The following is an 11,500-nucleotide window of genomic DNA, read 5'->3' as shown; positions in this document are numbered from 1 at the left end:
TTTTAAATGTTACACTACTAAGAAACTTATGGATATACTTCTACTTCATTTTTATTTGAAGTCATGTTCAAGTTAGATAAATAAAAATGAACATTTGAATCCATTGCGAAAATGGTGTTCTATCATTATTCTTGGTTTGATTGAACGTAAAATAATACAAATAAATTTAGTTTTTGAATTCAAAACAAAGAGAGAGCATTAATCCCACTTTTTGTTTTAAATAAGTTCAATAGGAACTTATATAATACTAATGTTAGAAAATGATGAAGATGCATTTTTAAAATTATTTCTGAGATATATCTTTAGTATTGTAGTTTAAATCATTATTTCTAAGATATATCTCTGGCTGGTATTGTAGCTTAAATTGCGCTCGAACCCTTATTTTTTCTCATTTTTAAAATATATAATATTTTTTAAAACTCTTTCAAAGGTTCTTCCATCAACCAAGTTGAAAAGTTTTTTTAGGTTTTTGTGTAAATGAGTAGAAATTGATGATTTAAGTAAGAAATGAGTAGAAATTGCATGAATGATAGTTTATATATAATGTAAAAACATGTTTGTTTGTTGAAAATAACGATTTTTGAGTTTGGTGGTCTGCATTGTCGCTTATGACGGACCTGAAAAGTTGTAGAAAATTTCGGAGATTCATCTCTGAAAATTTTTAACGTTTGATTGCACAGTAACTAGAGACGCATTTCCGTAAATTATCAGTTTTTTTGTTGTTTTTCTTGCTTGTATGGCTATTTGTACTAATTGTCTGGTTTACTTACATGCATTATGGCTGATAGAGACGACAAACTGAGGCATGAGAGGATTGCACAACATGCATCAGTGCGGAGGGAGAAGAGTCAGGTTTCAAAGGTTCCTGTTCACTCTAGCCGATATCTATTTCTGGGACTCATGCTTCTCCATCCCCTTCTTTCCGTAAGAGACGAGTTTCACCTACCGACGCATCACTGACTCCATCCTCCCGCAGACGATAGATTTCACCTGTTCAGCGCCAGAGGTACCCGAATCATCGATGGTACCCGAGGCACTAGTGCCACCTCAGGTACTAGAGGTACCTCATGCTGATTAGACTTTTAAGCCAATGTCACCTTCGACTGATAAGGCTGCTGAGCCAGTGCCACCTCCGCTTGTTGAGGATTATGAGCTAGTGTCACCTCAGGCATTTGGAGGAGGCCCTCTAGGGTTGTCAATGTTGCCTCTGTACCTAGATCATACTGTCAAACATATCTGGGGTGGAGAGGTAAAATTAGTTGGGTTCATTCTTCTTTATTACTATATTATAAGTTTTAGAAATAGATTCTATAGGACTGTGATCCGCTAAAGTTTATTAACCATGGTCGGAAGATTACTAGCTTGTCTCATCCAAATGAGAAGTGATTTCATGCTACTTTGTCCATATCTGGGGCGAAGGACTTGTGCATGATCGATTATATTATGGTCAACCACGAGATGCTTAATGCATAGAGATGGCAAATCGAGACCTCATAATTTCATCTTCCGCTTGGTGAAATATCTATCACACTCGACGATGTGTCGTGTTTGCTACATCTTCCGATCAAGGGGAAACTTCTAGATCACAAGAGGATTACTAGAGACGACACACTCGAGATGATGATCGACTATCTGGAAGTTGACCCAGAGGATGGAGTGAGTGAGTTTGAAAAAACCAGAAAGGTTGATGCTTGGTTGGAATTCCTGTAAAAGATATATACAAATGAGATCCTTAGAGCTAATGAGGCTAGAGGCGATGACAAACAGGTGGGGCTCCATAGAGCGTATGCTATGAGAGCATACCTGATGTATTTGGTTGGCACTATGATTTTTGTGGACAAGAGTGTCACTTATACAGATGTCGTATACTTACGGTACTTCGAGGACTTCAAGCGGATCCATGAGTACAACTAGGGGCCGCTTGTTTGGTCTACTTGTACTCGAAGTTATCAGAGGGCTGTAGGTGGAAGATGAAGTAGGTCATAGGCAACATCACATTACTGACGGTAATATTTATTGGTCTTTTAATATTTATGTGTCATTTTTATTGCATTTTTGCAACGCCCTTACTAACGATTCGTGTGTTCCAACACTTTTCAGGCTTGTATCCTCCAGCACTTCCTGCGCATCTCTAGTTGGTCGTGTGTATCGACTTACACTGAGGATATGTCGCGTGCTTTTGCACTTGTCCTGCCTATAGGGAACCAGGTGATAGAGCCGTTTAGAGTGTATCTTGATCGCTTCGTTGCTAAGGATATGCACTTCAACAACTATGTCGATCATCGTGAGACGCGTCCATTTGACAACATTTTGTTATACTTAGGATGGTTGGCTTGCGACTCACGTCTCACATTTTCTCATCTGCCTGAGCGTGTCATGCGGCAGTTCGGTTACACAGACTATTTTCAGACATCCTACTGTCTCTGCTCCTCCTGCTATGACACATAGAGAGATGGATGTCATGTTTGATGATTATCTTAGTCACTTGGTACCGGAGGAGACACAAAGTTCCATAGTTGAGAGTGATTAAAGCTATGTCGACAGGTACATCAGGTGATTCTTTTGGTGTCACATCAGTATATGGTGCATGCTGCTCCATGAGATCCACTGAGGCCAATTCATCAGAAGATACTAGAGGAGGATTATGCACAGTTAGATCATGCTCATGATGTATTACCTAGATGTCGTCGAATAATGAAAGTTGCGCAGATAGACATTGACATATGTATCTTCTCTAAAAGGTCTGAGGTGGGGTAAGTCCTAGATGCCATTATGCGTAACTATAACAATGTTCTTAACATTTATAAATCATCACTTTCATCTGCATAACTATAAAACAAAAATAATTTACACTGTTTTGATAGAGTACAGAGATGCATCTCCATAAATCTTAAACGAAGATGTATCTCCGGAAAAAAAAATGCCTAAAATACCTTTCAAAAAGAAGATTCATGATGTATGTTTTAAAATATTATCTCCGAATCAACTAATATTTTGATTTAAAATAATGTGCGTTAGGGAAATATATATTTGAAAAATGACCGAAATTTTATATTTTCTTCCCTCAAATTTATTATCCCGTAAGTTTTAATTTCTGGCTATCCACCGAACACGTGTCTCTGGCTTGACATCTCCCTCCAAATAGAACGATATGGAACTCACCAACGGCATTCATACACACGAAATTGAAAAAGTGAAGTAAGCCATATAGATGGTTTCAATAACAATTCACGATCATTCTTTCCATTCTACAACCAAATGCTTCGTCGTTCGATGCAATCACAGTAATGTTCAGGATATAGACGAGAAATCAAATTCGCTCTGGTTCCCTCCATTGAAAGCGACGAAGAGAGTGATTTTGGTTAGGCACGGACAGAGCACGTGGAATGCCGAGGGAAGAATTCAAGGTAGTTCTGATTTCTCTGTTCTTACCAAGAAAGGTGAGTCTCAGGCTGAGATTTCCCGCCAAATGCTCGCCGGCGACAACTTCGACGCTTGTTTCGCCAGGTCTATTTATCTTTCTGTATATCTATTGTTTATTGGTAGCTGATGTTGATGCCATGCCACTGATTTTGTGTTTTCTGTTTGTTTGTTGTTCTTTTTAGTCCTTTGGCTCGATCAAAGAAAACCGCTGAAATCATTTGGGGACCTCGCCAACCGCCGATTATTCCTGAGTTCGATCTAAGAGAAATTGATTTGTACTCCTTTCAAGTAAGCTTCGTATTGATCATTATGTTGATTACTTTTGCTTCAGTTTCATAAACCTGGGCTCCCGGGGCCCAATTGATATATGCTAGTTGAGTTAAATGAGGTTAAACGGCTATCTAAGGTTGATGTTAATAAGCTCTTCCAAATACTTCCCAAGTCTAGTTCACATTATTCACTTCTATTATTTGGGTGTGCTGTGAAAGTCCTACATAAGTTGACGTTGAGTTCAGTAAAGGTATAAGAGTATGGAGACCCATGTAATAAGGTTTTGGGTCAAAACGAGATGCTGGTTCATTTTCGTGGTCTGTCAAATTCATAAAATTATTTTATAATGAACTGAATTGAATATGTTTGTATCTTTTTAAAGACTATTGAATGGCTTGGTGTGACAGAAGTTTGTATTTGCTATTGTTGTATTTTAGGGTCTGTTGAAGGCCGAGGGAAAAGCGAGATTTGGTTCAGCTTTTCATCAATGGCAGGTGGATCCTGTGAATTTCGTCATTGATGATCATTATCCTGTGAGAGAGTTGTGGGATCGTGCTAGGAACTGCTGGACTAAAATTCTAGGTCATGATAGCAGGTCTGTTCTTGTCGTTGCCCATAATGCTGTTAATCAGGCTCTTGTTGCCACAGCAATTGGTACCCATTTCCAACTCTAAGGAAATTTTGATGATCAAAAGGTTTGGAATTTGGTCAATTTGAATAACGTTTTCAAGTTTAATTCCATTCCAAACAATCAGGTCTGGAGGCAGAGTATTTCAGAACTTTACTTCAGAGCAACTGTGGTGTAAGTGTGCTGGACTTCACTCCAAGACCGGAGGGCGACTCTCCCCACATTTGCCTTAATCGCTTAAACCAGGTATATAGTACATCGACTTGGCTGGCTGAATTTGGATGTATACATGGTTTTAAATTGCGATTGCAATTACGGTTATGCAAACTTTAGTATTGTTGGAAAATGCATCCGCAATTACGATTGCCTGTTGTAACGACCTCTAAAACTGATATGTTGGGGCCACAACTGTGATCGTGGACTGCAATTTAAAACTAAGGATTAGAGCTAGGATTTATTATCCCTTTTACAACTTCAGATTATAAGCTGATGCGAACTTCTGCAATTGTAGATTGTTTTATTTATTCCCCTTTCTGAAACAAATACTGTTTACCTATCTTCCCAATGTCGACAACTGTTTAGATGCTTCTTTGAATAGAATCAAATTACTAATGCAGACCCCTGGTTCACCTGTTGCCGGAGGGAAATCTGGAGGTAGAGAGGCAAGCAAGCAGATCATACTCGTTTGTAATGGATCTACACAAAGAAATACAGAGGTAAAAAGAAATGAATAAAATGTATATATTAAAATAAAAGGGTCATTAATAAACATTGTAATATTTTGAGTTTCTTATTTATTCCCATTTCTGTGAAAGTTATAGCTGATACACCAAGGGATACTCTGTCCGATGAGGTATTTCTTTCCTAATACAAGTTGCAAAGTGCACCTGCATACAGACCCTTAGCAATGTTAGCTGAAGTTTTAAATGCTTTGCCAAGTGTTCAATCAACTCTTTCTAGCATCCAATCCATTACCTGTTTGTTGCAATGGATGTTTACTCACTTTAATGGTTGAGATTCTTTAACCGCTTCTCCATGTTTACATTTTTCCTTTTTCTTAAAGGTGGAGGGAAGGTAGTAAGAAATATAGGCAACAATATGAAGAGGGTTTCAGATTTTAACGGCCTATCATTGGATTTGATTCTTGATATAAACATCCATTGCAGCTTTGACCCTTTATTTTCATTTAATCTAACGGTTTTATAACCCCTTGATCTATGATATGCATTGAGTTGTGAAGCGTTAAAAAGAGGTATTTATAAACTTTCAACATGTAGCTTAAGCTTTTCGAGTCGTTTCTTTATGAGGCATTATCAGATCCTCTATGACCATGTATTTCCATATTACCTCCATTATGGTAGGGTCCAAGGAAATGTCTGACCTATTATGGGTCTATGGCAGGCAGTCTTACTTTGGATTAGCAAAGAGGCTGATTTCACAACTCAGACTCGCGATGTTCGAGTCACATATAATTAATTCAATCACTACACAAAAGCTCCCCTTCAACCCCATCCTTCCAAGTAATATTTTTATATTTAGCACAAGACCTATGAATTATCCTCACTTTGAGCTTGAATGGCTCTTGCGTGACAAGGTATCCTATCAAACCCAGATACTTCAAAAATGACAGTGTCAGAGTCTAACATGTATCTGATATCAATACGTGTTCGGCACTTCCAGATATGTACTGGATAAGTATGCAATAAATTCTTAAATAATATTTCCTCCAATACATCTTTGATACTTTTTACCAACTAAAAACATAATTGTCATTTGGGTACGATACATCTCCGCTGCATTATAGTAACTGCAGACAAAAAATTGTTTGTTTTTTATGACACATGTATAGTAGAAAGAGTTTATTCTGATATAGGCGGGGGAGGGATATGTAACTATAAGTGTGTTTGGAACCATGGTCAATTGGACTTTAAAACGCACACTCATTGCGAAGGTACAACTAGAAGCTTCATGTTAACACATGGTGAAAAGATTGCAAACTTGAAAACATACACCGCTATGCCTACTTGTTGTAATCATCACAAGTAGAGAACTGGATCATCATCATATGTTTATGTTTTAATTAGCAATGTGAATGCCTCTTTACAAACATTGTGCATTTATGAACAAGTTCTTATCCACGTATTTGGGTTATGTCGTATCTTAATTTTATAACATTCTCTGTATCCATGTCATATTGTACTATATATTCAGCCTTCTTATGGTATATTAGACAATAACCATTCACGTGCTTTCACCCAACGGCCTAAGCTTTTGGAATAGTTGATTCATGAATGGAAGTTTCTATAAGTTTTATCTTTATGCTAGGTTTCTAATCAAACTATCTTATTGTAACAGGACGGTTTTATTTTTTCTGGTGATCAACCATTGAACATGCTTGGTGTTATACAGGTATTGACCCATTTATCAGTAATAATTGGGGATTGATGAAGTTATCTCATCTAAACTTTTTCATGTATAACAGTCTCAGAAATCTGCAGAGCTACTTCTTGATTTGAAAGTGAGTTCCATAATTAGCAGTCCTAACAAATCTTGTATTGAGACAGCAGTGACCATTTCCCAGGTAAGCTCAGTTTCGGTACTTTTCACTTTGTCCAATCATGCTAAATTCTTGGTTGTTTTACCAACAAACTCCTATTTCCTATGTCGAGCTATTAGTTGCAAGCAGGGTTTAAATCACTGTTGTGGTTAAGCTGCAAATCTTAATAGCACAGTTAAAAGTGGACAAATGCACTTGTTGCGGCCACAGTTACAGTTGCGATGTTGTTGCGGCCACAGTTACAGTTGCGATGTTGTTGCGGAGATCTTTAAAATCTTTATATTGTGGCCGATTTAAAACTTGCTAATATTTTCATCTGCTTCTGAATAGACTCTTGTTTTGATATATCTATTAACTTGCATGCTTGAACTTGTGAATTTCAATTTTCTTTTTCTATTGTTTAATGTTATAGTCTAGTTAAATCGTTAGGCATGATTTTAGGTACAAGAAGCTGCAGATTGCTTGGGCGCTGACTCTGTGCCACGCTATGTTGAGATGAAGCAGGCGGAGAACCTTAATATTGAAACTATCTTTAAACAATCCAAAACGGCAAGTAAATTACAGTTTAGATGTGTTTTTTTATATGTCTGGAAGCATGATTTGTCACTTGCAAACTATTTGATTTTAGGAATGACATTGAAGACTACTTCTAATTAATGAAGTATTTATTGTACTAGAATGATCTTGAACAAACAATGATCATAAGAACTTGCCAAATACCAATTGAAGATTTAGTATGTAAATAAAAAAATCTTTAACAATATTGAAATGTAGAAGGAAGATTTATTATGATGAATTCCGATTCACTATGATGAACTCCTATTCCTTTTAGTGAATCACTATCTAAACTTAGTGTTGATAATAGCTATTTTTTTGTCAACTTTGTATAACCAACCATTTTCTTTATCATTTGATTTATGGCTTGAATCATAATTTTTTAGATTGTAGCTAGAGTATTAACATATAGGTTTGCTATGTCGGCTTCTTTTTACTTAAAAATGTTATATATTACCATTACTAATAATAAGATTCAATTCCCTATTCAAAAAATAGGTCTTTGGATTCACTATTTGAATCTCGATTGGATTCATTATTTTAGTCGCAGTGGTTACTCTTACAATTTTGAGATCCATTTTTCTCCAGTCTTCCCCTTCCTAAATAATAAAAGCTTGGCGAACAATTTATGTGTGCATTTTTGCAGGATGTATCCAGTTTCCCTCCATTTCAGCCTGGATGGTTAAATAAAGTTGAAGATGACTCAAGAACAACATTATGGGATCAATCTGGAAAAGCCTGGCAATCCCTGCTGGATGAAATATCCGACGAATCTAAGTCAGGAGAGGTTATAGTTGCAGTTTGTCATCCTGCGATTCACATAGGGCTAATGGCGCACTGCCTTAACTTGACCAAGGAATGGCTGGGATCATTTCATCTTGATGCAGGGAGTGTTAGCGTCCTCGACTTCCCCGATGGACCTAAGGGAAGAGGCGTAATCAGGTGCATAAATTATACTGCACATTTGGGGAGATGGTCCATCCCTATCACAAGACCAACAGTTGATGTTCAACAGTTTTAGCTGTAAACTTATGATTCTAAGTTGTCTTCTAATAACATAAACAATCATGTAATTATTTTCACAATACTATTGTATAAACAGTTTCTGACTTTCTGCATAACTTATGCAGAGTTGATAAGAACCACTCATGAATCATGGATAATGACAATTTCTTGCTCTTTTATGCTGCTGTTGACTCTGACCATAAATGTACAATACACATATTGTGCAGATCTTATGTTTATACATGAAAAATATTTAATTTAATTTTTTACATTTCACATATCATTAATGACTCCAACTATATGAATTGGCTACATTATTGTTATGTTATGATGAATATATCATTTGATCTGTCCCATCACACAGAACTAGTTATTGATTTTACCAACATTGTCAGCTGTATCATGGATTATTTTAGGGAAGAAAGTTGCAGTGGAATTTTAAGTGTCATTTTCATTAATTAAATTTAATTCAAGTTTCTTCTAACATGAAAATGGACTCTTCACCAAACTTAAGGATGATGTTTCTTAATTGAATTTTATAAACAAAGATTCGTTAATTTTTCACGTTTTTAGTGTAACATTGTGATTCATTATTCATATTTGGAGGGGATTGACTTGGAAAATTAATTAATTGCACATGCTTATGTAGATAACGTGTTATATTTGTATTGATTATTATTAGTAGTACTATTTATCCTAAATTTAATATTTAAAGAAAGTTCAAGAGAGTGAATAGAAACCACCACTGCATATGAATCTTACCTAGGAAAATGCAAAATTTAACTTTAAATTGAAACTTAAGTCAACTAATTACTTGTCATGATCACCATGTTGTTAGTTCTAACCAAATGAATTGAATAATTTAATTTTTTTTAAAATTAATTATTATGATTCCCTTGAATAGTATAGATGTCTAGTTGATACATATAATATCCGTTTTGTCGTTTTGTTTTTTCAATTTGAATGCTTCTAAGAATCATACTCCAGCCTAGCACCTCCATGTCATGTGATGTGAGTAATATCCTTCTGACAATGTAACACAAGAAATAAAGATTATTAGTAATTTCTTTTGCTTATAGAAAGCAAAATATTTTTGAAAATGATTTATTTATTGAATAGAAGTGGAAGCAGTTATTAGCTAGCTGTAATAGAAACCCTCATAAAAGAGTGGGCCTTTTAATAAAAGTGGCTTCAGTTATAAGTATAGTATTGTCATTCATAAATAACCATATTTAAAGCACTATGGACCAAACTAGTTAACACAACTTCATAGTATTAAATTAAATTGTTCTTTCCAAAGTAAATGTGACTTTAGAACATTAAAAATAACCCAGAAGGGTTGAGTTCGTCAAAAACTAGAATAGTTAAACCAAACCCACAATTGGATTATCCACTGCATTATCACCATTTTCCTCTCCACTGGTTTTTATAGATAAAACATGTAGTAGTACGATAACATAGTTAGAATCTCTTGCATTCATATAATTATTAGTAGCCAGAACAACGTCACATTAAAGAGAAATAAAAATAAAAGATAGTACTACGTAATAAATATGACTGATATTTATTAATGTAGTTCAGTTAATTGTATTTATTATTGCTATTATAAAATAGTTATAGTTTTCTTTTTTCTGTGTATTTGAATTAGAGTTGCACTCAACATTATATAATATTAGGTCCAATTTACAATAATCACCCTAAAAGCTCTCACACCTCCCAATTACTCATCTATAATAATTTTTACAATTGGATGATATTCAATAATATTCTTATTAAACTCTATAAATTCAATAATACCTATGATAAACTCCATATTATGAGTGATATTCAACAATTTTTACTTTGACGAATATTAAATCATACGAAGATTTTCTATAAGACGATCACATTCTAATAATTGGGGAGACACACCGCTTACTTAACATTGAAAAACATGAAACTAGTATATAATCAATGCTTAAACTTGCTACTAATGACTAACTTGATCAATATATCTAAGGGTGGCAAAATGGGTCCAGTCCGTTGGACATGCCAGTTTTGCCTACACTTTTTTGCAGGGAGAATTAAGGTTTTAGACCCACACCAGCTGATATGTACGCCCCATTTTTTTTCAGACTTTGCGCACGTGGACAATAATATAAATTGTGATTTTTTAGTAAAAAAGTACAATGCTCGCGGACCCGCCCCACCCTCATTTTTTGCAGGACATATCAAGGTTTTAGACTCACCCTCAACAATGATCATCCTGTCCCGCCCCATTTTTTTTGCTTGGCTGGCCTAAACGGGGCAATCATGTCTATTTGCCACTCCTAAACATATCAATTGCATTCTCTAAAGTATGAACATTTTCAAGTAATATTAGTCGAGATGCAAGTAACTCCATGATCTTGTGAAACCTCACGTCTATATGTTTGGTCCTTCCATAATACACATGATTATTTGTCAAATAAATAGAACTCTGACTATCACAATGCAACCAAACTTCATCTTGCTCAGCACCCAATTCTCTCACCAATATAATAAGCCATAAGCCTTCTTTGAAAGCTTCACTTGCTGCTAGGATTAGAAACGAGTCGAGTCGAGCCGAACTCGTCTCAACTCGATAAGAATTGGTTTAACTCAAAACTCGACTTGAGTTTGACACAAACTTTTTTTAAGCTCAAACTCGACTCATTTTTATTTCACGAACAACTCGATTTAACTAGTTATGTTGAGCTCGTTAAGTTTAACTTATTTGCTTCACGAATTTAAAAGTCATTTTTAAAGGCATATATATATATATATATATATATATATATATATATATATATATATATATATATATATATATATATATATATATATATATATATATTATATATATATATATATATATATATATGACTTTAAAAAATGACTTTTAAGTTCGTGAAGCAAACAAGTTGAACTTAACGAGCTCAACATAACTAGTTGAATCGAGTTGTTCGTGAAATTAAAATGAGTCGAGTTTGACCTTAAATTTTTGTGTGTGTTGAACTCAAGTCGAGTTTTGAGTTAAACTAATTCTTATCGAGTCGAGACGA

At 35.1% G+C, this 11,500-nt stretch overlaps 1 protein-coding gene across 1 annotated transcript; it reads left to right on the top strand.

Annotated features, from left to right (window-relative positions):
- Positions 1 to 3,109: 3,109 nt before the first annotated feature.
- On the top strand, positions 3,110 to 8,615 carry LOC127105545 (probable 2-carboxy-D-arabinitol-1-phosphatase). Its single transcript, XM_051042731.1, has 9 exons — positions 3,110 to 3,507; positions 3,606 to 3,711; positions 4,131 to 4,347; positions 4,449 to 4,567; positions 4,939 to 5,037; positions 6,677 to 6,730; positions 6,804 to 6,902; positions 7,320 to 7,427; positions 8,080 to 8,615. The coding sequence occupies exons 1-9, from the start codon at positions 3,212 to 3,214 to the stop codon at positions 8,452 to 8,454; spliced, it is 1,473 nt and encodes a 490-aa protein (XP_050898688.1). The 5' UTR covers positions 3,110 to 3,211; the 3' UTR covers positions 8,455 to 8,615.
- Positions 8,616 to 11,500: the final 2,885 nt, after the last annotated feature.

Source organism: Lathyrus oleraceus, chromosome 7 (genome assembly GCF_024323335.1).
Source record: "Lathyrus oleraceus cultivar Zhongwan6 chromosome 7, CAAS_Psat_ZW6_1.0, whole genome shotgun sequence".
Taxonomy (NCBI): Eukaryota; Viridiplantae; Streptophyta; class Magnoliopsida; order Fabales; family Fabaceae; genus Lathyrus; species Lathyrus oleraceus.
Note: the sequence above shows the minus strand (reverse complement) of the source record. Positions and strands in the feature narration are given on the sequence as shown.